Genomic DNA, 26701 nt, shown 5'->3' with positions numbered 1-26701 from the left:
TTAGCATTGTCCATAGGTGATCGTATATAAAACCGTGGGTGGAATCCAACCTCCGAAATATATCTACAACTATTCCCATTAACCTTTCCTAGCGAAGTCGAGTTTTGTGATCTATTTGGAAAGTGGGATCGAAACGTACCTGGGCATCGCATATATAGCAATTACTTGCTAGCATTCACGCGAGCTTTTGGTGTTGAATGGAAGACTGACGTGTCTGAGACCTCCACGGGCCGAAAAAGAACCGGGCCGTTGGAAACCTGATCGGATCACACTAAGCGCAGTCTGGCCTATCGGGCGTGATGCTACAAATCTAAACTTGGGTTGGATTCGACGTCTTATAGTAGATGCGCACACGGCGATCGCTCGGACCGAGCTTTTACCGCTCACATTGCGACTGGTTTAGTGAGCCATTTTCTGCGATGCCGACTTTCCGGTGATCGTCCGGTATATCTCGGAGATGGGTCGGCGTTGCAAGTATATACCTGACACCTTTGCAAGCCTCCTTGGGAGTATAAGTATCTGCAATATCGCCTTTAAGTATCTGGCAGACCATTCTAATACTCCCAAAAATCCTTCCACTGCCATAGGCTCTCATATTTATTATTATGTCTTCGACGATACCAGAAGAAGGCTCGGAGACCCCGGAGCCCTTGCATGCCCAGCACCTATCTATGGCCGAAACGCAAGAGAGCCTCCGCAACCGGGGCATCGCAGAAACTCCTCAAGCATTGGATTACAACTACCCGGCTATTGGACATGACAAAGACCCTGTATTTCCCGAGGAGTACACCGTTGAGACGAGTACTGGTCTTGTTCCCCAAAGAACCCTGGAGCAGATCCGATCTCATGGTTCTATCTCATCGACGAAGATCGGAACACCAACAAACGAGGTCAACGCCGACATCGAAAAAGGAGGAAAGGGCCCTACGGAGTTCGTGACATTCACCATCGGCGATCCTGAACACCCCTACAATTGGTCCCGTGCTTATCGCTGGTATATCACTCTTGTCGCCTCGGCACTTGTGGTATGTGTCGCATTCGGGTCCTCCATTGTCACCGGAGGATTGGGTTTGATTGAAGAACAATACAACGTCTCTCTCGAAGTTGCAATCCTAACATGTTCAATCATGGTCTGCGGATTCGCAGTTGGCCCTCTACTCTGGTCTCCCCTCTCTGAGATCATCGGTCGAAGGCCTGTATACATCATCTCTCTCGTTTTATATGTGATTTTCAACATCCCATGCGCTCTATCCCCAAACATCGGTGGCTTGCTCGTCTGCCGATTCCTATGCGGTGTCTTCTCTAGTTCAGGCCTTTCCCTCGCTGGTGGCACCATTGCCGATATTTGGAGCATTGAGGAGCGCGGGATGGCCATTGCATACTTTGCTGCTGCACCATACTGCGGCCCTGTACTCGGCCCTATCGTGACAGGTTGGATCAATGTTGGAACGGGCCGCCTCGACCTCTTCTTCTGGGTGAACCTAGCTTTCGCCGGTGCCATCATGGTCATGATCGGCCTTGTCCCGGAGACATATGCTCCAGTGATCCTGAAGCGGCGTGCCGCAAAACTCCGCAAAGAAACCGGAAAAAACATCATCACCGAGCAAGAAAAAACGAAGCTCACATTCCGAGAAATCGCTCGCACAAGCCTGATCAGACCCATCACTATGATTATGACAGAGCCCGTCCTCGACCTTATGTGCATGTATATTGTTCTGATCTATGCAATGCTCTACGCCTTCTTCTTCGCATACCCGGTCATCTTCACCAAGCTCTATGGCTACAACGACGGCCAGATCGGGCTCATGTTTATTCCCATTCTGATCGGCGCCGGTTTCGCCCTTGTTGTCACACCCGCCATCGAGGGCAAGTTCCGGAAAATCTGTAGCACGAGGTCTCCAACACCAGAGGACCGACTCCACGCTGCACTGATTGGTGCACCTTTTATCCCAATCGCCTTCTTCATCCTGGGCGCTACCTCCTACAAGCATATTATCTGGGTTGGACCTGCTTCGTCGGGGATTGCCTTTGGCTTCGGCATGGTGTTGTGCTACTATGCAGTGAATAACTATATCATCGACTCGTACCAGAAGTACGCTGCGTCGGCTTTGGCGGCCAAGGTCTTCCTCCGCTCTGGTGGTGGCGCGGCTTTCCCGCTGTTCACTACGCAGATGTATGATCGTCTTGGGTTGCAGTGGGCTTCTTGGCTGCTTGCTTTCATTGGCGTTGCCATGGTCTTCATTCCATATATCTTCTACTTCTTTGGGGCGGGCCTGCGCGCAAGACTTACCCGGGATTAGGAGAATTGCTGCTCCTGCTGTTTCTTTCTTTTTTCTTCATGGAAAAAGGTTAGAACGTTCGGGAGCATAAGATCGGTTGATGGAGAGACGAAAGTCTTGATTTGATATTAATGGATGTTGGGGGTAATGACATACATAATAAACCTAATGAAGGATAGAACACAACACGGAGAGCATCGGTGCTCCTTCACCGGGGCGACACATGGCGAATCAATATTTTCCCTGGCCTCGATTCCAAGTGCCGGGGAATACACAGAGATATATTGCCTCAGCCTTGGAGCGTCATTGAGAACGATTATCTTATGCATACCGTCGGTCTCATAGAGTCTAGCGCCGTCTGTATTGTGAGGGCAGTCTCTGACGTTTCCTGGGTTTTTTCCACCTAGGAGGTGTGAAACTCAATATAAGGCATGATCTGCTGGAGATGCGAAGTGAGAAGAAAGATGTGGCATCAGGCGAAAACTTGCCCAAAGGAATCCCAACTGGGAGACGGTGTAAATCAGGAAAACCACAGCTTTAATTATGGATTGCAACAATATCGCTCCCTTGATCCCTTGAAATAAATGTATGCTCTATATATCTATCAGCTGATGTTCAACCGTAGGGTATGTACACTTACCAAGTCTCTCCCACTCACTTACAGCTTGCATTCTAAGGTATTCTATCACAATTAACATTATACATACGACCATAGTGTGGAAAACAGGGGTACCCGTCCGCTCAGCCGTACTTAAGCCACATATTCTGACGGCCAATTCTTGATACGCCCTCAGCACCTAAGCGGCGCTCTAGGGTGAGTGGAGGTGATAATGGGTGAGAACTATATCCGCCATAAGAAAAATACATATAGTTAAGCCCCGAGGCACTTCTCTTACTCTACTATGAATTTCTTTGAATTCGCCTGGTTTTTCAGCCAATATACGGGCCGTACAAAATCCGCGCATATAACTAACTATGGCTTGGTTTGTTTGTTGTTTTTTAACGGGAAAAAGAGGGGGGACGGGGGCGGGATGCTGCAGGCTGAGGCTCCGGAGGATTGATTTAAGGAAGATCTGGAGACAACGAACCTTTGCTATGTCCGGTTTAGTTCGTTATAAGGGGGGTTTACATTCTAGGGGTTCAAGACACTACCATGTAAATCTCCTACATCAGATGAAATGAGGGTGGGAGGTTCATACGAAAATGAGGATTTGTATACTGTCGGATTCAAAATAGACGGTGGGATCATCCACGCCGTATGTTTTTTTCGTCAACCGAATGGCAACAATTGGCCCCTGTGGCGCAATTGGATAGCGCATGCGACTTGTTAGTAATCCCGTGACCCCTACTACTACAATATACTTAATGCTAACAAATATCCCAGCTATGAAACCATCATATGTCATCGCAAGGCTGCGGGTTCGACCCCCGCCAGGGGTTTTCTTTTCTTTTCTTTTTTTTTTCGCTTTCATTCTTTCGATTTCTGTTTCCGTTATCAATATAAGCGGAAAGCACATAATACAGGCCAAGTGAAGTTACTTAAGTCTAACAAAATCCGCCTTTAGATTCCCAGTTGTATTCTGATTGGTGAAATTTCACTTCTCAGACTACAGATCTTGTTGGATCCTTTGCCACGCAAGGAATGAGAGGCTCGGTCGGGAAAAGTTGACAGTGAAGCTGTCGACACATGTTACTCTGGCTCCGCCCAAAGGCTTGGCGATACAGGCGTTAGACCGTGAAAATCGCCAAATGCATCTCCTTACGGTGGTCCGTGTAATTGTTGTAGCAGGTCGACGGATTTTGCGGGAATGGTTACATTCTTGGCCCGCACGCGGTGATTTGACGGGACGTTTTGAGAGTAACGAGTTGCATATAGTAGGAATGCAAGGCAAAATCACTTATATGATCTCTAGTAATTTGACAACATTTGTTTACTCTTATCCAATCAGTCTTGATGGTGGGATATAAATCATTCAAGCAATTCCTCTTTTATTAGAGTCATTTGCTGTCTCACCATGGGTTCGCAATTGACTTACAAGACCCGCAAGATCAAGATAGTCCCAATTGCTATCGCAGTGTTTTTGGGGTACGTACTATTGTCGTTTATTATCAGAGACACTGGAGATACTGCGTGGCCAGAGAAATTGTCACGCTTTTCACGAAGTGGCATACGTGACGGAGATTTCGACCGCATCTCGAACACCACCCTTGGGGTTAGTATTCGCTTCATATATCCTACACGATCGACTGGGCTGGGTTTGGCTAATGTCTTTATCAGTTTGAGCACATATATGCTATTGGATTAAAAGAGCGCACAGACAAGCGTGATTTCCTTACAGTATCAGCCTCGGTCACCGGCTTCGAAGTCGATTGGGTCGACGGAGTTCACTCACAGGAATTGCAGCAGAAAGCGCTACCAAATGTATGCACTCACATCCTTACTTCATAAAGCACTCACTGATATTCGAGGGTAGGGATACAACCTTTCAACCATACAGCCCAATGCCGTTGGATGTTGGCGCGCTCACATGAATGTATTGAACAGGTACAGTTGGCTTCCTATCCTCTCTAGTTCAATCTAGTTCAAGCGGTTTGATCTAATCTTTATGGGAAAATTAGTGTCATTGCCAACTCTTATTCCAGCGCCTTGGTACTAGAAGATGATGCCGACTGGGACGTGAACATCAAGACCCAACTCCGTGAATTTGCTCGTGGCCTTCACTCTCTGAAAGGGGACAAAAAGGTATCCAAACAGGCTCCTTACGGAACTGATTGGGATCTTCTCTGGATTGGAGGGTGTTCGTCAAGGGCAGATAAAAATGAAACTCAATTCTACGCCATTCCTGAAGATCCAACAGTCCCAAGTGTCGAACGTCGACACACATGGTTTGGCCCTCTGGATAGCTGGAAAGAGGTGTTTCCTGAAGACTCGACACGGTTCATTTATCGCGCTGAAGAAGGCTGCTGCACTTATGGGTATGCAGTTACCGCCAGAGGGGCGAAGAAGATCCTTACAGCTCTAGCCATCGATCACATAGAGGCACCAGTTGACCTTGCTATGTCTGAATTGTGCGGCGGGACTGGTGACCGTGAGCGTATTGAGTGTTTCGCGCCATTCCCCAATCTCATCGGAACATATAGACCAGCGGGTCCGGCATTCAAAGATTCAGATATTAATAGCGGCGACCAAACTGTTCATGAGGAACAAGCTTATAACCTTGTATACAGCACGCGACGCAACATTCACAGATTGGTTTCTGGTGCAGAAACGGTCCTTTCACAATGGGGTGAGGAGTCGCCATGGTCATCAGGAGAAGTGAATCCGAAAGAGCTTGTTTATCCACGGGGTTACCATTTTCACTAGTTTAATTGTGACCTCTCTTTTCCTTCTGCGATGCGCTGTTTTGTTACTGGTTTTCAATTATTTGGGGACCAAGATAATCAGTTTTTTTCTTTCTTCCGATTAAACTGAATATAGAGCAACCGTTGCATTGATGGGTTAGACCCCATTCCGGAAACAGATATAGTCAAGAGGGAGAATATAAGGGCTAGAAAAAGGAAAAGGTGGAAAAGGGTAATCCAATGCTACGGTAGTGGGCTGAGGGTGGTATCCGGATCTGACTGCAAAAGTAAATCCAAGAAATTCTTCTGTTCATGACACGAGACCTTAGACTTAATTAGAGTAGCTAATTTCTATCTACACATAGTGTTCAGAAGTTTGCTGCTTACTCCATTCGAGGATGTTTACCTTTCATGAGCTCAGATCAAAGCTCAAGGACGCAGAAGAATGGTCTCGCAATTACTTCAAATCGGACAAAGAGGAATTGGGCCTTCTCGAAAAAGCCGACGATTCGGAATTTCAATCTCTCGATCTATCAGACAACGAAGACAGAGGCCCTAGCAAGCTTCGATTGCTACTGTGCATCACGACCAATATAGTTTCGACAGTTTCAATAGTAAGTGAGCACCAAAGAGCCACACCTACTCTCTTTTGCTAACCATCTGTAGGTTTTCACAAATAAATACATTTTCTCCAACGAAAGCTTACGCAATTGTCAAATGGCCTTTGCATGTTATCACTTCTTCATCACCGGGCTCACTTTGTGGGCACTATCGCGGCCTTTCTGCGGTGCTTTTGTCGCCAAGCCAGTCTCTGTTCACCGGAATGTCCATCTGGTCGTCTCGATGTGCGCTCAAGTCATCCTCCAAAACATCTCCCTGGCAAATTCGTCGATCATATTTCACCAGCTCGTCCGATTGTTACTGACGCCTGCAACTGCTTTACTGGGCTTCCTACTCTATCGCTCTGTCATCCCTAAGGCATCCATCCTCCCCATGATTGTTCTGTGTGGAGGCGTCGGAATTGTATTCTGGTCCGATTCATATTCGACCAATACAGCCGTTACAGCGACTTCCAAGGGTGTTATATGTGCATTTACTGGTGTCGTCGTTAGCGCCTTTTACACCTCACTGGTTGGAAGCTACCAAAAAAAGCTGCAAGTGAACAGCATGCAGCTCTTACTATACCAAGCACCAATGGGCGCCAGCTTACTTTTGTGTATGGTCCCCTTTTTTGATACACCACCCACAACCACTGTACTTTCACCATCGTTATATATCGCGATTCTCGCAGTGAGTACTTCCTTTCCATTGAGGCTACCCTTTTACGGCATCAAAACTGTGATCGTGATCGCTAACCTCTTGTGTAGAGTGGTTTATTCGCTTGTCTCGTCAATGTGTCACAATTTGCCGTAATTGATGCCATAGGTCCCGTTAGCAGCACGGTCATTGGGCACTTGAAAACATGTACGATTGTGGGCCTGGGCTGGTTCCTAAGTGACCACTCTGTCTCGAAGCAAAGTATTGCCGGGATTCTCATGGCTTTGCTTGGAATGGGCTGGTAAGTCTTCACTTCCTCAAACCATACTCCACTCTGATCAATTCTTTCTGAACAGGTACATGGTTGCTATTCTACAAGGACGCAAATGAAATGCAGGGATAATGTGAGATATGATAGTACTCGAGTGACATGCGTTTCAAGAAACGGGCAAGCGGATGTGAGATGAGGAATGACGGATGTCAAACTTGTAAAGCAACCTGAGAAGACTGGTCGTATCGGGAATGTAATAACGGGACCTGTGGATTTGCGACGCCGAAGAGGGAGAAGGGGAAGAAAATAATAGAGAAACACGAGCAGAGTGCCGATATATTCTGGCTTGTTGCAACAACTTCAGCCAAGCAGTCGACGGTTTATTGACCGACGGGAATTTCCCGAACAAATCAGCAAAGAGAAAGTGCAGCTATGGATCCGCGAGGCCGAGGCTATCAGCCAGGAAAACGCCCCCTCCATTCGCTGGGAGCGCTAGAACACCAATATCGTGGCGAGTAAGGCGTCAAATTTCGTATCTGCTCGATGAAATAAATGGTCTTGCATGATACCAATCACATAGCGTCACGTGCGTACTTAGTTCTCTGGGCGAGTAGTCACCGTTGATTTCTCATAAGAAATCTCGCCTTATGCCATCCTTTTTCACTCCTTGTTTGTTTCATCATGAGGGCACTGCGATGGTTGCATTGGCCTATGTGGTCCTCCATTTGCCACTTCACCTCAAATATTTCCATTTATGCTCTCTATACGAAGCGGTATAAGGGTCAGGGTTCAAAACCCCTTTTACTAGGGGGCCTTGATGCCTGGATGCCTTATATAGCACCGCCCTCTACACCGCTCCATACAGTGTATTGTAAATCATTCATGAAGCTTTTCATCCCATGTAAATGCATATATCTCCAGTTTTGGAGTGGTTTACCCTCTCCAGCATGAAAATGAAGCCTTTTCTTCCCATACAAAAGCATGCATCACCAGTTTTGGGGAGGTTTACCCTCTCCAGCATGAAAATGAAGCCTTTTTCTCCCATTTTCTCCCATATAAATGCATACATCACCAGTTTTAGGGAGGTTTACCCTCTCCAGTATAAAAATGAAGCCTTTTTCTCCCATACAAATGCATACACCACCAGTTTTAGGGAGGTTTACCCTCTCCAGCATGAAAATGAAGCCTTTTTCTCCTATACAAATTTATATATCTCCAGTTTTTAGGTGGTTCAATTCTAGCCCGGAATTACTAGGGCCGATAGTCGAGATTAAAACTTACCAGCTATTATCCTATAAACCCCTCCTAGACCTCTCTACCTAATTATTTCCACTCTATACCACTACTATACCGCGCCCTCGTATTAATCTTAAGCCCTACAAAGAAGAGATACTCGATCTCATCACTTATAATACCTCATATACCGCTATTCGCGCTATCCTTAAAGAACGGCACGATATTATTATCAGCCGCAGTACCCTAAAGAGATATCTTAGTAATTGGCAACCGCCTATACGCCGTGATCTAACTCCTAGGGTAGAGATCCAGGACCGAGTTAAAGCGCTTCTACCCTAGTATAATACCAAAGAAATCCTTCGAATTCTCGCTGTAGAGGGTAGACCTTCTTCAGAGATAACCCTTAAAAGGATCCGGGCCGATCTTAATATTAAGCTTCGACTCTCTCCTATACAGCGATAGGAACAGTTCGACGATCTTCAAGCTATTCTTATCTGTGAGAATATTATTAGCGAAATTGAGGATTATAGCTACCGTACTCTGTACCGCCATCTTCGTTCTATAGGGCTATTTTATACTAAGTGAGCATTCCATTTATTAACACTTCTTCTATAAATCCATCTAGTAGTCTTTTAGCGAGTTTTATTATACTTACTAACCTCCTTTTAATTAGAGCCTAAATTAAGATTGCCTAACGTCTCCTCCGTCCCAAAGTAGTAAAAAGCAGGCTCCCCGGCGTATAGCGCGAAAGGACCAACTATATTTCTCCGGGTCCTAACGATATATGGCATATTAATAGTCATATAAAGCTAGAACCTTTTAGGATCGAGATTTATACTACAATTGACGGATACTCTCGGTATATTGTCTAGGTATACGTTAGTATAAGCGCTCGCACTACGGTTAGTGTTCTTAGTTAAGGTCTTAAAGCATTTAAAAAGAAAGGATACCAACTAAGGTTAGTGAAGTATTCCTAATTTAGGTTATCAAGCTAATACTAATTAACCTTTTTACCTAGGAAATTCAGGGCTAACCGAGGTTCGGAAACTAGGCTTCTTGCTGATAGCCACTATAAGCTTCGGCGTATAACCGATCCCTCTATCACACCAAAAGACTACTAGATTTATGGAAGAAGTGTTAATAACTAGCGTATTAAGGTATAGTAGGGGATACTATCGAGGGCAACTACTAGACTCTTCTATATAAGTGAATTATAGCTCTATAACTATTTAATTTAATACTAATTTTGAAAGCGCTTTTTCCGCCGGTTACAATACGAAGACCGGTTTATATAAGATAGTATTCCTAATCAGGTTTCTCTTCTTACAGTATATATATAAGTGATTCGACAATAGGTAAAATCATACACTACGTATTAGAATACCCACCCTATCCAGATTCATACTCGCCGAACCCATCTTATCCTAGGGAAGCTAGCAATAAATTTTTACTTACCAAAAGTGGAGAACTTGAAGTGTATACTCGATAACAATCTAGTATCAGAGCAGGCCTAGCTTTTATAGAGACTTTAAGAAGACGTATAAGAATAGGATCCTAAGCAATACCTACCGCCGCCTATATACGCTTAGTGCTAGCAGCAGCTAATTGAAATTGGACAACAGCTAGTAGGGATCCCATTTAACCCTAAGAATCCGGATATATAGTTCACTAGTGACGCCAAGTCTCTATTCGAAGCGGTGTATACGGAGCTACGGGTTCGAGCGTGCTAGTATTAGGCTTCGGGCCAAGAACCAATCCTCGACGTTTATATAAAGCCAATAGGTGCAGCCAATTAGGATCCGTATAGGGAGTGTACAGATCAGGATACCGCTACGGAATACGGAGATATAGATAAAGGGTATAAGGATTAGGAGTATAAAGCCTAAGAGTATATCTCGGAAAGCTAGATAAATTCATTAATATATACTAGTATTAAAAATCGGGCTAGTAAATAATTTAATATTTCGGGATTTATACTATATCTCGGTAAATAAGAGACATTATTAAATTAAATACTACAAGGTCTATAATTGATTTATTTAACTTAATTAAAGTATCTAGGTCCAAGTCTATACGTATACTAGCCTTCTCTATACCTTCCTTTCACTTCCTACCTATCAAGATGCCTTTATTAGTTGCTATACAGGAAGCTATAGAGCTCATTTTACGGGAGATATACTCTACAAGTCCTACCCGATCTTCATTAGTAGCTATAATACAGGCTATACCTATAACGCCGGCAATACCTTCGCTAGCAATACCTTCGTCAGCAATGTCTTCGTTAGCAATACCTTCTCTAGCAATGCCTTCTCTAGCAATACCTTCTCTAGCAATGCCTTCGCTAGCAATACTAGCCTAGTATATAGGCACTCGGTTCTCTAACCTCGCTAGTAATCTAGTGAGCAAAAACCGTCTAGCTTATACAAAGAAGTATAGGGAGACAGAGGCTACTCGGAAAGCCGCTAAAGAGGCGGCAAAGGAGGTCACTATGATAGTGATTTCCAATATCTAAGAGGGACTAGGCGAGACAAATATTATTCCCGACGGTATATTTACTATACTAATAGTATTCTAAAGCTAATAATAACTTCTACCAATAGCTTCAATTTCGATTAAGCTTCGAGCTAAACAAGTTATCTTGAATATCGATAGCTTCGTGAGAGATTTTTTTGTTGCAGGACTACCGAGTATCGTCGATTTCCGCCCGGAGTGGACGGATAAGTTCTATCTTACTGAGGACATATAGTATATAAAGGGTAAATATAGTCCTCGATAGATATCGGGGGTGGATAATACTTTTGACGGTACTATAAAGGAGCTTATTGATAAGCTTCCTGGTCGGAAGGCGAAGCTCTATGTGGTTATGAAGCGGTATAAAGATACGTTTTCGTTCGAGGCTGATCTATGGGAAGATAAGGCTCCTTTCCATATCACTACACTAAGTCTAGCACCTACTGAAGTGGCTACTTTAATAGGTGTAGAGCCGGTGAGGGCAGAGCCGGTGAGGGCAGAGCCGGTGAGGGTAGAGCCGGTGAGGTCAGAGCCGGTGAGGTCAGAGCCGGTGAGGTCAGAGCCGGTGAGGCGGAAGCGGGCTAGATCTCCGGTTACCACACCACCTCGGCGGAGCTAGCGGAGACGGAGGGTTAGATAGATAAATGTGTGGATTTGTAACTAGGAATCAATGGAAAAAGGCTTCATTTTCATACTGGAGAGGGTAAACCTCCCCAAAACTGGAGATATATGCATTTGTATGGGAGAAAAAGGCTTCATTTTCATGCTGGAGAGGGTAAACCTCCCCAAAACTGGAGATATATGCATTTGTATGGGAGAAAAAGGCTTCATTTTCATGCTGGAGAGGGTAAACCTCCCCAAAACTGGTGATGCATGCATTTGTATGGGAGAAAAAGGCTTCATTTTCATGCCGGACAGGGTAAACATGGTAGAAAAAGGCTTCATTTTCATGCTGGAGAGGGTAAACCTCCCCAAAACTGGTGATATATGCATTTGTATGGGATAAAAAGGCTTCATTTTATACTACCCTATAACATCAGCAGAAACAGTTGTACTTTGCTTATTAAGGCATATGTAATAGTAATTCAGGTATCTTAATTTTTCTGCCGTTCTAAAGCAAGGCATTCAGGCACCAACACCCCCCCCAAAGGGGGTTTTGAACCCTGACCCTTATACCGCTTCGTACCATTTATGCTCTCTGGCCGCTCAGGCGCCTCTTCCTTTCATTTTCTTCGACGGCAAAAAAGGGAGAACGCGAGAATGACGAAGAGCAACTGCAATCTGTGAGTTTCTCATTAATTTCAGGGACTTCTTTCTCACTTGACTCTTTAGGGCGTCGGCTAGACTTTCGAAGATGGCTCTCACAAGATTACTATTCGACGGGCCGCCCAACGTCTGGATAATCACAAGCTCTTGATCATTGGAATCTTTGCCGAAGTATACCTTGTGGACAACAAGATTATCAGAAAAGTCCCTCGCAGTGCGAGTGAAGAAGATATGCAACCGATCATCCGCGAAGCTATGGTTTATGACACTCTCGGCATCCATCCACGAATTGCTGAATGCCTCTCCAGAGGCAGATCCGACTATATCGACATCAAATACTATCGACATGGCGACCTTGCGAATTATTGTCAGAAAAACACAGTCGCTGCTGAACTTCAATCAAAATGGTTCCAGCAGATCCTGGAAGCTATTGTCGTTATTCACAGCCATGGTATCATTCAGTCCGACCTTGCACTGCGGCAGTTTTTCCTTGATGACGAACTTAATATACGACTCGGCGACTTTAACTCTTCTCAGTGCCCGGGTCATCTAGCACTGGGTTACGAAAAAGCATCACATTGCCTGCCACGGGATTATGACCTTCCGAACACTGAAACTTCCGACCTCTTTGCTCTAGGGTCTACACTATACGAGCTAGTTGCTTGCAAGGCCCCATACAGCGAACTTGCCGGGCCTAAATCCGATGATCCGGATGTGATCAAAGCACGAATCCTACGACAGCACGAGGTGGACCATGAGATTGAATTGAGATACAAAAACCACGTGTTTCCCGATGTCTCTGGTTTGTTCGGCGGAAAGATCATATTAGGTTGCTGGAGAGGGGATTTTTCTGACGCAAAAGAAGCGCTTGATCAACTAGAAGCCTTCCCCATCTACCATCATTCATCCGAATTATGAACAAATCCGCAAAGACCTTATAAAAAGAGGCCAGAAGTTCCGTGAATTAGCCGGTCTATATATCCAACTGCAACGGGAGCGCATTCTTTATAAAAAAACGGAAGGCCTATTAAACTAAAAATCAACAGTCGAGTGGGACCTGACGCAGCCTTTTCCCGAAAATTGCAGCCGAATTAAAAGAAGTATTTGACTTGAGTCTGACAGGAATGCCTCGACAAATGGGAAAAGTCTTGGAATTACACGATTCTTTTCTTCTCTTCTCTTTTCTTTCTAAGGAGGGTATTATCAGGTATAGATTAAGCAAGTACATGTAGCAAGGATGCATACATAGTCAAAACAGTAAAGAGTCAAATACTTCATAATAGAGTATCGTAATTTCCAATCTGGTATTTGCAATACATACCTAGGTACTTGGGGCATCTATTTCAAAGATACATACCTAGGTACAGAACCAAGACGACAAAAGCAACAAAGGACACCAACTTTTGCAAGGTAGATCAGTTCACACTCAAACAGGAATTGCCAGGTGCTCGCTATTAAAGGAGATAAGATCGTCACTGGCCTCAGCCTTGCCGGACCCAAACGACTGCACATTCCATTTGTCGACTCCATCCACCCCCTCCAGATCATTCGCGAATGTGCTGAAGAGATCACGGTTAAGCCGTTCATACTCGGAATATTCCTTGGGCCAATCCCCAAGGCGCTCAACGGCAAGTTTGAGCATATGCAAATGTTGTCGGACGTGCTTCCCTTCTTCCGCATTTTCGCCAGGGCTGGAGGAGGCCGAAGGGGACGACATGCCCGAGATCACCTCGATGTCCACATCGCTGGCAGATTCTGAGGACGGGTCAATGAACAAACGCAATGCATTCTCGTGCAGCGCGGCTGCTTTCCGATAGTACCGGTAGGCCAGCTCGCGCCGACCCTTCTGGCTTTGATAGCCTTGAGCCACGCTGGTATACATCTGGGATAGGAGCACGGTCATCTCGACCGTACTCGGGTGGCGAGGTCCATGGACACGAGCACAGTTGTAGACAAGATCCTCCGCGAGTCGGACGGCTGCGGTATAATCGCTGATGAGATAGCGGGTAATGACCAGCATGCGCCCGAGGGCAAGCGTATATGCATGCTGCGGCTGTGACAAAGCGTGGGCCTCCCGGCTGTTCCAGAGGGATGTGAGAACCCAGGCCAAGGTGTGGTAGTCATGTTGCTCATCGAGAATCTTGATCAAGCTATTGACGTTTTCCACATCCAGTTGTGCAAGCTCAACATTGTGATCTTTGAAATACCTCAAGGTATCACGCAGTATAGTCGCCGATACGCTCGCCATGTACTTCTTGGCCGAGACTGCTGAACGTACGTCTTTCTCTCGGCCGGCGATGAGAAGGCCCAGCTTGAACACCAGCTTGACTATCGCCTGGGACGAGTAGCCCTGGTGGGCACCAATGTATTTCGTCGCCGCCAATGCGAGGTGGCAGGCAGGCTGGTAGTCTCCGGAGTGAAGCAGCTGGGTTGCACGGTTGTAACTAGCGATAGCCACTGAACGGACAAAGTCGTGTGAGGCATGGGTGCCGAAATATTCTAGAACTGCCTCAATAAAGACCTTAGCCTGGTTAGGGTCGATATCCAGGCGGGAGCCCTCGCTCGCTAGGAAGAAGCTGGTATACCGATCCACTACCTGAGTGACAGCGGATTGACGGCCACGGCTAAGTAAGAACGCGTGCAGGCGGGCCACCATTGTCATCGTGTCCTTGATCTTGCCATTCTTGGAGCTGAGGGCTTCTCGGAACTGTTCGAAGTATATGTACTCTGTGGTAAGGGCGGCGTAGATTTCGTTTAAAGTAGTAGAGTTGTCTTCAGACTGCTGGATGCTGTGTTCGAGCTGAGCCAAGAAAACAAGGCTTAACCGCCCTTTTGAACTCTGGTCGAAGCCAACGGCATTGGTATCCTTAGTGATAATCTGAAGGTAGATGTCGTTTAAGAGCTCCTTGGCTTTCTGAATTTGACCGGCTGCAATGTACCCAGATGCAATGCTCTTGGCCGCCGCACTCAGTTTAATAGAGAAAGTTTCGGTCGATAGCACATGCATTGCTGCTTCATGTAGCAACGAAGCAGCTGTCTGCGACTTCCCTTGTTTGGTATAGAGTGAGACGATCTCTTCCATCTGCGAAAGGGATTCCTCGTGGGCCCATCCGTATCTGGACCGGATGGACGTCAGCCGTTGGGTGCGGATGGACAACGCCTTCTGTAGCTCCTTTGCCGACATGCTATCCACCTTTGAAGCAGTCACGGAGGCAGTCTGTTGCTCGTAGATAGTATCCAAGGTGGTGCGGATATCCTGACGGTCGATTTCAGCTTCACTGGATGTGATCTGCAAGAGTTCTTCGTAGAGTTGCACCGCTTCCGCTTCGAATTGCTTGTGCTCTTGGCAGATGTTCGCCAGCGTGTTTGTTGCCTGTATGGTAATGGACGCACTCGTGCCGAAGAGGCTAATGCACGATTTGCGATATTGCACCGTCACATCATGAATGACAGTAATGTCACTGTGAGTCTCACGCAGACAATGGACATACCGTCTGTAGATGGTCTGGACAAAGCTCGGATCGCGTAATTTCTGGCTGATCTGGGGGCTCTGCAGGGTGGCGAACAACATTCGGCAGGGCTTTAGCGCGTCCGCGTATCGATTTTGCTTCAAGAGCTCCATCGCCACGATCAAAAGTGGCTCGAAGGCATCCGGGTGACAGATTTCTGAGCCCTTGCACAGGAACTGGACGATCTGGGAATAGTAATCCACTGCGATGGGCTGCGGACTCGTGAGCTCGGCCAGTATCCAGAGCTTTTGTATCACAGTGGGATGCTCCCCTCCGAACCGCTTGGTATAATCATGCAGTATATCCTGGTGGATTTTGACGGCTTTGTCGGTCTGGGATGTACGCTCGTATAGACGAAGGAGATTCACCGTGGCTCGCTCCAGGATCTGATCTCCGCACGCTGGCCGATCACGCCGAACTGCACTATAAAGCCGGCTCCGGATATCCTCTTCCTTGATCGGGCGACGGCGGTAGCGGTAGCAGCTAGCGAGACGCTCTGCAAGCTCAACGCAGTATTCAACATGGATTGATGGAAGGACGACGTTTTCGATCGAGGGTGCAAACATCGCTGGCCACGCATCTCTCAGCACTCGTTTCAACACCCTTGTGGCGTCATGCCACCGGTGTTGAGACAGGTACATTTCGACCAGCGTTGTGGTTGCTGTGGTAGAATCCTGGTCACTGGATGTGCTGCTATAAACTATTTCTTCGAGGGTTGACTCCGTCAACAGGGATTCCGTAGACGATGAGCGCATCACTTCTCGGGAGGTGGACTGGATGTGCTTTTCCACTTCCTTGTGGGTGGCACTCTGGCTGCTAGTACTTTGTGCGCAGTGTTTGTAGGTTTCGAGGGCCAACACAGACAGTCCCACGGACTTCATGACCTGAGCAAGCTCAAGCAAGTGGGGCACCAACGATTCGGCGCTGGGGGTGGTCATCTCGTACTCTTCCCAAAATCCGGCAAGGATAGCGGCTGCTTCATTGTCTCTCTTCCGGCCTTTAAGGTATTGAGCATACTGGAGAACGGTCTGCAGCATTGAGAACTTGTGCTCAGTGGAGTGATCGAGCCGATATGCCTGGCTAGCTTGCTGCCATAGCTCAGCATAAGTGCATTCGGCGGCCGCTAATTGACCCTCTGCTCTCTGTCGCTCGGCTTTGGCCAGGAGAGCCTTCAGGTCAAAAGTCAATGTGATCAATTCGTCCGCTTCTATCCCATCCAAGTCCAGGATAGCGCTTGTCTCTGTCGTAGTGTGCTTCCGGCCGTGGAGGTGGACCAGCAATGACTCGTCTATCTGCCGAGATCCACTCCGCCGGATCGTACTATCGACGAAGGACCCTTCGAGAGAGGCGTTGATCTTCTGGGCCTTGTGATCCTCCTTGGTGAGAGTATAATGCTCAGATAGCTGTCTCAACGTGGACTTGACCATGTCACTTGTCGCTCCGTAGTGAACCTTCTGGCATTCCACCATTAGCTCGAGCATTTCGATGCGCCGGGTCATAACTTCCGTCTTGGACTCAGTGATTTGATCAACCGTAGCTTCCAGGAAGAACTGGGTCATCTGCATAGTGATGAGATGCCGTACAGATAAGACCTTCTCGCTGATTGTTGCCGCCTCGTAGAAGATCCGACTGCTCTCGGCAGGCACGGTGTTACAGATCTGGCGGTGAAATAGCACTTGGCAGATGATGGCTTGCAGAGTGGCTGGGTGATTGTTATTTAATATTTGGCGGTACAGGGTTGTCTGAATCCCATAAATGGACCGAAGCAACGGTGTTGCCTTGCTTGCCCACACAGTCATCCCCAGGAGCGGCACAGAGGAGCTTGTAGGGAATACGGATCGCAAACTCTTGCTTGCGGTAGTAAGCTCTTGGTTGTTTGTGCACCCAAATGCAATCTTAACATAGCTTGCCCAGTAACGGAGCGCGAAGTCCAACAGGGGATGTTTCTTGAACAGGTGTTCCGTTGCCCGTCCATTCAGCGGATCCAAGGAGAGCTCATGGTTGTCGGTCGCGGTCTGTTTTGCGTACTGTAGAAGTCTCTGTGCAAAATCCACATGTCTGTCCTTGATCTCAGGCAGGAATTTGCTTTTTGAGAAGATATCGATAATAGCGGTGCGCACCTGTGCGTGCCTAAGATAGACCAAGTTGTTGTGGAAGAAGACGAGCGAGGCGACCGGTTTCAATAGGTGAGGGAGATCAACTTTGTGAGGCTCGGCGAGCGTGGCCTTGTCAGGTTGAGTGGCGAGAAGAGCAGCCAGTTCCCCTTGGGTGAGAGGGCGGTTCGCGGTGGCCAGCCAAAGCAGGATCTTCTTCGTATCCTCGCCCAGCTTGGACTGTAAGGTGTGGGAGATAAGATCGGGGATCTTATATCCTGATCGAACGATACTTTCCACAGACTTGGAAAGCGCGGCCTCATTTGGCAAGTGCTCATCGCGCACACGCTTGGCAGCCAGCTTTGCCCAAAGGAAGGAGCCATCGGATGCTTCCGTGACCCGAGCAACGGTTACCTCCTTGTCCTCGCTGGACATGTTGTTGTACACATGGCTCTGATAAAGGACTTTCCGGACGACCGCGGCAATGTCGTCGAAGATGAGGCCCAGCGTGACACGCAGCACCGTCTGGGATATGACCGACTCCATTGCCTGGGATGCGAGTATGATCAGTTTCACACTAGGTGCCTTGGATGCCGCCTCCCGGAGCCGGTGCAACAGAGCTTTCTCCCCACAGCTGGCTTCGTCGACGCCGTCGACCACTAGGACTAGCTCTCTAGTGCCCGCCGCACTGGTCTGGAGAGCACTTCCCAGGGCATTCCATAGGAGATCGTCGTACGACTCTTCGTTTACAGTCCACTTGCTCTGGTTATAAGCGTCGGCCAAGATTTGGTACAGCTGCAGGTTTCCAATGCGCTTGTTAAACATTTGCGACATGATCGTCTTGGCAACGGCGCCCGGGGTGGTGTTTGCGGGGATCCGACCATCTGCACGGCTGGTTAGGGGAGTAAAGAGGTGGGGCTAAGGACATCAAGACTGACTGATGGGGGCCAATATGGACATATATCTTGTCCCTCCTACAGAATATTGCAGATAATCGTTGATCACTGTCGACAAAACCGTCTTGCCGGAGCCCGTCTTGCCGGTGATGGAGAGCACCTGCTGCTCGCCTTTTAAGAAGCGCATCAGGTATGGCTTCACCCACATGCAAGTGGCCTCCTCGCGCTCCTGAGCCGAGGGAGCTGCGGCTTCAGTGACGTGCGCAACCACGGGGTCTTCGGGCTGCAACCAGTCTCTAAGGGCATTGATTCCGACGGCTATTATGATATTGTCAGAATGGACTAGATGACCTTTTGAGGGCTGGGGAATGACTCTACCTTTATCGCTATCAAGGCCCTCTCGCGTCAATTGATGACGCCACATAAGTTCCGAAACGTGTTCACAACGACTACGAAAACTGTCGATCGGACCGGGAAAGGTACTGTAGATATCAATCGATACCGATTCCGAGGCAAGTAATGACCGATGGAAGTGCCTGGCCACGCAGACGACAAGAGTGACCAGATCCGCCAACGCAAGAATGAGCTGGTCCTTGATATCTGAAGAGACCACAAAGAGCTCCGCACGATCGAGCAGGTTGCCGAGACCGGCAGAGCAGCGGTAGAAGAATCCAAATAGGTCCATAAGGGCAGGAGCGTTTTCCTCGCCCAACTGCGCGTTTGCTGTTAGTGAAACAACTCAATGGGTTTATGGCCAGGGCTTTTGCTCACCTCCAGCAGGCTCGCACAGTAGCCATACGATAATTGGGCAGCGAGGTGGCTGTCGCCCGCAAATTGCTCGATTCCTATATCGAAGGAATGCACGCGCTCGATGAACAAGGCCGCCCACACAAGGGCCTTGTCGTATCGGCTCCCTTCCGGCGGCAGCTTCCTCATCCTTTCGCACCGGATCCACTCCAACAGGCTAGCATAGTCGGTATCTGACACCCGAGAGCCAGCAAGGTCATCGCTGCCCCGACGCGCAAGCGAGTTAACTACATCGGCGAGTGTGGTATCTTCTCCACTGAGTTCCCTAGTAGTTTGCTGGTATTGATGACGGAAGCTCTTCTCCTTGGTCATGGTCGCGTGCTGCTCTGGCAGATCCGAAGTCGGCCGCAGACCAAGAAGAGAAGTAGGAACGTGAGGTACACCATGGGGTGCTGAGGCCATCTTTGCGTGATTTAGTTTCGTATTAATCAAAGATATCAGGAATTATGACATTAGCTAGCCTCCGTTATATGATGAGGAGGGCTTTTTGGGTCCGGACTGGAGAAGAAGCTTCTCTACCTTATACTATTACTCTCCCCCCTCTCTCTCCCATAATACTGTGTCATCCTATGCTACAAAGTCCACGACGTCAATATGGGGCAGCAGTAACTCAGCATGGCCGTCGAGCCGAGCTGAGAGCAATAATACGTCTATGGTAAGATCGTCATTTTCGCCACGATAATAACATCATTCGGCACCTGCCGCGCGACTCCCTATGGGTCATTAGGAGCTTTTCAGGCAATCCAATCATATACATGACCAGAAATAGATGTAAGTAGAGTGGAGTGCGAATCACTAAAATAGGTATATAGCCGAAGACCCTCGTTCCTAGCAAAAACAAGCATGTCGGTTTATCCGCCGAGTTCCGAAAGTTACTTTGTTCTGTTGGGACGCAATGGCATACCTAGGCAGATCAAGGATGATGTGATGCCTAGTTCGATTCAATGTCGAATACTTGAGATCTAATCGGTACCGTAAATGATCTACCGGCATCTACCTTGGTACATGTACCCATGGTATACCTACCTAGGTAGATACTTGGAAAGGTATTCCAGCCAGCCATGGGTATGTAATTAAGGTTGTACTGGCTTCAAACATCAGCCAGCCACGAGTAACTAAGGTTGTATTGGCTTCAAAATATCAGCCAGCCACGAGTAATTATGGTTGTGTTCCAAGGTTGATTTCATGGGGTATGCTCCACTCTCCGCCATAACCTCATTTCCGGTTTCTACACATACCGATGGACTCATATGAGGACACAATTACCTTCCAAGGTTGCTTCGTACGTGTAATGTCCAATTATCAAAATTCCAGCTCATCACGGTTAAGTACATGTCACAACAAAGATTACGGGTGCAGGGTTACGAAACGGTCTATAGTGATGAGCTTCATTTGGTACACTCGAATTACATCTCAGATCTAGAAGTGGCAGACAACTGGTAATGTGTAGTAGAATTTGAATTACACCCATCTCATGTAATAGTTCGGCATCATGGTTCCAGGCCAACCAAACAATCCTCAGGATTCTGCCACGGTTCGCTTGACTGTGATTTCTAGTACTTCCGCGCCTTCAGGCAAGTCGGCCCCATCGTCATTCTGGTCGAAGAATAGCCTCCAAAGACCATGGACATTCTCCACACCCAGCTCTTCAGCTACCTTCTCGTCGCCCGGAAGCCGCACGGCCATCCAGCCTTCCCAACCCTGTAGTGTGATCCGCTCTTCATCTTGTGTCCAATCGAAAGGGCCACAGATGTTTCCTTCACTATCCTGTTTCCCTCCCCATCGTAGCTCATGAGTCTGCGGATCAAGATAAACCCAGCGGAGAGTTGGAGGTGTTTCGCCTGTGATGGTGACAAACCCCGATGTGTTACCAGGGGAAAAGTCAGAGTGTCGGTAGAAGCTACCATTTAGAGGAACAAGCTGCGGACTGGCAGATTTGGTGATGTAGATCTATATTATGGTTAATTATAAGCCAGACTCGATTTGAGGTGGCCTATATGTAAGGGGGAAAATACAGGTCAATCGGTCATAAGGGAACTGACATGCCTTTTTATCCGCGCCCAAGTATACTTTCGCATTATGGATTGCCGATCTCTGCTGCGATGATCCATCCAAAGGCATGCATTGTACTAAAAGATGACAGCGCTGTTGCCGTGCACTCTCCCGCCTGCGCTCTTCATGGTCCCGGGTGCCTGCCCTTGGAAGCCTCGTTGACCCCAATGATGGTTGGGACCATCGCTGTCATCAGGAAAATGCCGAATACCATCGTAGTGCAGGATATTATGCATTAAGCATGAGATTGGTTGTACTCATAAATTATTGCTGACCTTTCCAATAAGTCTCCAGCAATGTAACCTGTGTGGCTCAATACAAAGCCTAGTATGAAATTGGGTCCATGTCGTCCACATACCTGTTGTGAGACAGATCCTAAAACCCCGATTTGATTGACGTAAGAAGCATTAAGGTTCATTTTATAGTTTGATAGTGGCAACGATTCTTGTTCCAATGTCTACCTAGGTAGTCGTTAACTGCCTACCAGGGTAGATGCGTCACTCGAAAACATCTTTCCGCAAACGGCTAATTGGGTATTTTGGTTCTGACAGCTGAAGAAACCATGGATCTGTGGTCACAACACTTACAATAAAGATTATGACTGTTATTGTTTCTAAAATGTAGCATTTTAGTTCGTGGACTACTGGTTATTGTCATTGACTCGCCGCATTCATCATATGTTGTAGTGGAGGGAGATAGCGGTACATCCCACATACGTATTTATATACCGCGCGAATTTTCTGCTCCGAAATTCTAATGCGAAAATAATAATTGTATGGGTAATTCTTTTACTACAACCCAGTCAGTGAGTTTTGTCTTCAGCATCCATGATTAACAGAAAACACCTAATGACTTTCTTCCAGGATTTCCCCCAGACAAACAGACTACGAGCACGAAGATGGAGCCTACGCCAGCATTGAGGTATATTAAAGCCCAGCTCATATTCTATACCCTCATATTACTATTCTATATGCAACAAGACCCCTCCTCCCAAGTCGGAAAGGCTAACCCGAGATTCGATCCGTGCAGTAGCGCGCCTACCCCTGGCAGAGGAAAGCGTAAGACCCGCGAGGGATCGGAAAGTTCATCTCCTGGTGACCCTATTGAGAGTCTGGTGGATCCCGAGGTAATGGCTAAAGCGGGTCCCCTGGTTGGACCTGGCGCCGCTCGCGAACTGGACAAAAGACAACGAGAGCAAAGCGGAAATCAGGAGGAAGAGAAGGGCAGCCTGAACATCAAGATTCATCTGGACTTGCATGCCAAAGTGAGATTGGACTTAGAGGCTGACTTATATGGAGATATTGTGATTGGTTTACTGTGACAGGGAGGGTTGCGGTTGTTACCTATCAATGTTGCTGGAAATGAGAGAATATATATGGATTTCTTACAGTACTCCAATTGCCGCTTATTATTCTTTGTCGGCTCACTACTAGAAGCAAGAAAATATCTAGTCTTCTTAGTTTCACAATGAGGTCAAGAGTTTGCCTCAAAATCGTACCATCTCGCTCCTGACGGACACCAGGAATCTCCAGCATAAACAAGCAGATGAGTCCATTATTTCGAATTCCAGTGCGTGCTGTCATTGTCAAGTCTCTGAAGGAAATGCTGATGTCTCGAGCATAATCACAGTGCCGGCAGTTACAAGGCAAGTACTTAGGTAGGTACAATATCGGAAGTCGGCAACAGAACGCCATTCTTTTTGAAAGAAAAAGTAGTTCTCCATCCACCCAAAACAGCTGCTTGCTTAGCTCTAGGATGTCACTACCTATCGGATCGTTTGTTTCTCCCCCGATGTGTTGCCGTGCTACGTAGGACTGAAGATTTTAGGATTTTGGGACACTCTCTGACCTCATTCACATTGTGCTACTACAAATTCTCTAGTATAAATCGGCTGTCTGGTAATAATTGCCTGATTCCATATCAGAAGCCACTTCCCCGAAGCACATAATGGAGTCCCCCGAAATATTTCCTGGTCCTCTTTCGATTACCCACTGGCTAATATGCATTCTTGGCGCTGCCATCCTGGTAGGTACAACAATTCCCCTCATATGGTGCTGGGATGTTACTCTCTTACTGAAGTGGGGTATTTAGAACATCTTCTATCGTAGACTCACAAATCCTCTGTCTCATATACCCGGGCCCGAGATATCGAAATGGACAGAAGCCATTCACACATACAATTGGTTTAAGGGAAGGACACCGATGTATGTTCATCAGCTTCATGAAAAATATGGTATATATTGCTGGCAGTTAGTGTCATCAAAAGAAAACACCTAATATCGAGATAGGCCCCGTTGTACGAATCAGCCCAGATCAAGTCGATATCTGCGACACAAGCGCCGTGAAAGAGATCCACAAAACGAATAGTCGCTTCGCTAAAACTGCCTTCTATCGCAAGCTGTCCGTGGGCAATGTGCCCACCACGTTTTCAACCACTGACAGACATTTCCATACCCACCGGCGGCGTCTTTTAGCAGCGCCTATCTCTGACTCGTCGTTGGCTCGCCTTGAGCCACTAATAGCCAATCGTGTCCGTATGGCTGTCAACAAAATCACAATGGACCTGATGGCTCATGGTACTACTGATGTGTTCAAATGGTGGCTGTTTATGGCCACGGACGTCATTGGCGAACTTACGTTTGGCGACTCATTTCGAATGCTTGAGATCGGCAAGGTGTGTGGAGGGCACGAGCTCGAGAAAAGACTATCTATACTAATAACAATTATAGAAAAATCAATACAGCCTTGACATGGAAAGACTGATATCACTGCAACCCTATCGAATGAAGTACCCGTTTCTAGTGAAGATTGCAAGGTATGTTCCACTGCCGGTTATTAAGGACACGGCGAGAGCAGAGGGCAGACTCCAGACGTATGCCATGCAGTCCGTTGATCGCTACAAGAAACTCATCTCTCAAAACCCGTCCAACCCAAAGCAAACCCTGTTCACAAAACTGTTTGATGAAAAGAGTGGCATGTCGTACTCGGATATTATACAGGAGGCTCGAGGATATATCGTTGCAGGAAGTGATACTACAGCTGTCACATTGACCTATCTTACGTATTCTGTGTGTCGGGATAACCGAGTGCGAGAGAAGCTTGTTGCCGAATTGGCTACTATTCCGGAGCCTGTCACGGACAAAAGCCTCAGAGACCTACCATACCTCAATCAGGTTATCAACGAGACTTTGAGGTTATATACCGCTGTTCCGTTCGGCTTACCTCGACTAGTACCACCAGAAGGTGCTCGGTTCAATGGGTATCATGTGCCAGGAGGGACCACAGTTTCAACCCAGGCCTATAGTCTTCATCGAGACCATGCCATCTTTCCAGACCCGGATAAGTGAGTATACTCCTTGATGGTGTTGACACTGGAGAATTAAACATGATAATAGTTTCAACCCCGAGAGGTGGGAGAATACCACAAAAGAAATGAAGGATGCTTCTTTGCCATTTGGTGGTGGATCAAGGAGTAAGTCCCTTGAGGTTGCCCACGGGTTGAATCACCAATAGAGCTAATTCTTATAGTCTGCTTGGGTATACACCTAGCTCGAATGGAGCTCCGTCTAGCCACGGCACTTTTCTTCCGAGCCCTACCCAATGCTCGACCTTCTAAGAAAGAAGGCATGACAGCTAACGACATGGAGATGCAATCCTTCTTCTTAATGGCACCGCAAGGCCATCGCTGCATTATCGAGACATGATGTCTATTCAGCATAACCTTTGAATCATTGCAACCTTCAATCTCTGCAACGACATTAGGGTCTTCTCATGGAGTAGGTCTACAGGGAAACCTGTTGTTCAAGGGTGTAATGTATTTACGACAGCCGGTTATCATAGCAGTATTAAGGGAGATTGTGGAGCCTGTATTCCATAAGGCCAAATGAAGCACCAACTTTCTCGATATGGTATTAAGATGTTGCTCCACATATAATATCGTGCAAAGATACCGCACCTAATATTACGTATCGATTTTCTTAAGAAAATTTTGCTGTGTACAGGGTACTTTTGCAAAGATTTACCGGAGATTATAAATTACAGAACATGCACTATGCCCTAACGGGTAAGCTCAGTCCGTAGCCACACCTTATTGGAGCGTTTGACAGAAGCTCGGCCGATCCCGCAAATTTACCGAATGAACTTTCCGAAAATCTCGAATATGCTCCCGTATAACATATATTGGACAGAGATGAGAGGGTAAACTGCCCGGTTGCCTGCTAGTGATGTCGTTCGACTTGTGTTCATCCTCAGCATCTTATCTCTGTAGTGACCGACAATTATCTTTCAGACATATACTAGGAATGTATGTCGGGCCGCTACTGTTTATTGTTTACTACCTACATGGGTTGCTTGGAGGTTGGCGACTCTACGCTCCATGTATACTATATTGTACGGAGTACAGAGTAGTAACTTGTACACGAAAAAGTGTTAGTTATGGCAGGCAGGCAGATGCCTGGTTTGTCAGGTGTCAGGCCTCACATAGTTAACTAGTTACTTGCTAGCTAGTATATTAGCTAGTCTCACCCAGGTAGAGAATCCAACCTTCTCTCTCGAATGACATGCTCGCAGGGTCGCAGGGTAAACCTCGCAGGGTTTTTAGATCTGGTATTTCTCTCTCTCCCCCTCTGGCCTCCGCCAGATCAAGAAGTTTTGAAAATCTCTCTTTCTTTGCTTTCCCTCCCATTTCCCCCACACCAGATTACAATATAAACTACACCAAGACCTTGGCGTCGCCAGGGCTTGTGGCGTGTTAGCGGGGACCCTTCTTATACGAGTGGGTGGTCTCAGGATACGGATAATGCCGATCACATCCGATTAAGGACTACCATGAAGTCCCCACTGCCTGCGATCCGGTAAACAATTTACTTGCCTAGGTAGCTGGTCATGCGTAGATTAGCATAAGATCCCATTCCGACGTCAGCTATAAAGTGAATGTATGTGATACTATCGTTGTTTCCCTCCGTATTCCCTACCTAGGTACATATGTAAGTATCTATGTTGTACATGTAATAATGCAGATCAATTGGAAATGGCCCCCAACTCACTCTTCGCCTTTTGTATCCGCTAGTAAGAGACACACAGCCCCCCTTTTCCCGTCGTCTATGGCAGACGGGATTGGTGCAGGCCTCCAGCCTTGGACCAGCTGAATATAAGCACCAAATGCCCCCGCGGTTCAGCCCCC

At 47.1% G+C, this 26701-nt stretch overlaps 8 protein-coding genes across 8 annotated transcripts; 6 read left to right on the top strand and 2 right to left on the bottom strand.

Moving 5' to 3' along the window:
* Positions 1-605: 605 nt before the first annotated feature.
* N7525_010562 (MFS transporter) lies at positions 606-2300 on the top strand (the record flags this gene model as incomplete). The annotated part of the gene is made up of 1 exon (XM_002561450.1): positions 606-2300. One exon carries the CDS (start codon positions 606-608, stop codon positions 2298-2300), a length of 1695 nt encoding a protein of 564 aa, XP_002561496.1.
* A 1994-nt stretch (positions 2301-4294) lies between these two features.
* On the top strand, positions 4295-5643 carry N7525_010561 (uncharacterized protein; the record flags this gene model as incomplete). The annotated part of the gene is made up of 4 exons (XM_002561451.1): positions 4295-4492; positions 4558-4701; positions 4754-4824; positions 4899-5643. 4 exons carry the CDS (start codon positions 4295-4297, stop codon positions 5641-5643), a joined length of 1158 nt encoding a protein of 385 aa, XP_002561497.1.
* Positions 5644-6019: 376 nt separating this feature from the next.
* N7525_010560 (uncharacterized protein) lies at positions 6020-7183 on the top strand (the record flags this gene model as incomplete). The annotated part of the gene is made up of 3 exons (XM_002561452.2): positions 6020-6235; positions 6288-6911; positions 6989-7183. The coding sequence occupies 3 exons, from the start codon at positions 6020-6022 to the stop codon at positions 7181-7183; spliced, it is 1035 nt and encodes a 344-aa protein (XP_002561498.2).
* A 5210-nt stretch (positions 7184-12393) lies between these two features.
* N7525_010559 (uncharacterized protein) lies at positions 12394-13080 on the top strand (the record flags this gene model as incomplete). Its single annotated transcript, XM_061215138.1, has 1 exon — positions 12394-13080. One exon carries the CDS (start codon positions 12394-12396, stop codon positions 13078-13080), a length of 687 nt encoding a protein of 228 aa, XP_061067650.1.
* A 508-nt stretch (positions 13081-13588) lies between these two features.
* Positions 13589-19869, bottom strand: N7525_010558 (uncharacterized protein; the record flags this gene model as incomplete). The annotated part of the gene is made up of 3 exons (XM_002561454.2): positions 13589-18648; positions 18703-19372; positions 19432-19869. The coding sequence occupies 3 exons, from the start codon at positions 19867-19869 to the stop codon at positions 13589-13591; spliced, it is 6168 nt and encodes a 2055-aa protein (XP_002561500.2).
* Positions 19870-20985: 1116 nt separating this feature from the next.
* Positions 20986-21545, bottom strand: N7525_010557 (uncharacterized protein; the record flags this gene model as incomplete). Its single annotated transcript, XM_061215137.1, has 2 exons — positions 20986-21417; positions 21510-21545. 2 exons carry the CDS (start codon positions 21543-21545, stop codon positions 20986-20988), a joined length of 468 nt encoding a protein of 155 aa, XP_061067649.1.
* Positions 21546-22489: 944 nt separating this feature from the next.
* N7525_010556 (uncharacterized protein) lies at positions 22490-22840 on the top strand (the record flags this gene model as incomplete). The annotated part of the gene is made up of 1 exon (XM_061215136.1): positions 22490-22840. One exon carries the CDS (start codon positions 22490-22492, stop codon positions 22838-22840), a length of 351 nt encoding a protein of 116 aa, XP_061067648.1.
* A 1215-nt stretch (positions 22841-24055) lies between these two features.
* N7525_010555 (uncharacterized protein) lies at positions 24056-25223 on the top strand (the record flags this gene model as incomplete). The annotated part of the gene is made up of 4 exons (XM_002561456.2): positions 24056-24193; positions 24249-24862; positions 24915-24991; positions 25048-25223. 4 exons carry the CDS (start codon positions 24056-24058, stop codon positions 25221-25223), a joined length of 1005 nt encoding a protein of 334 aa, XP_002561502.2.
* Between the last annotated feature and the right edge of the window lie 1478 nt (positions 25224-26701).

Source organism: Penicillium rubens (genome assembly GCF_028828025.1).
Source record: "Penicillium rubens strain IBT 27055 chromosome Unknown utg000004l_segment0_segment0, whole genome shotgun sequence".
NCBI classification, from domain to species: Eukaryota; Fungi; Ascomycota; class Eurotiomycetes; order Eurotiales; family Aspergillaceae; genus Penicillium; species Penicillium rubens.
This window is presented reverse-complemented; position numbering and strand designations above follow the sequence as displayed.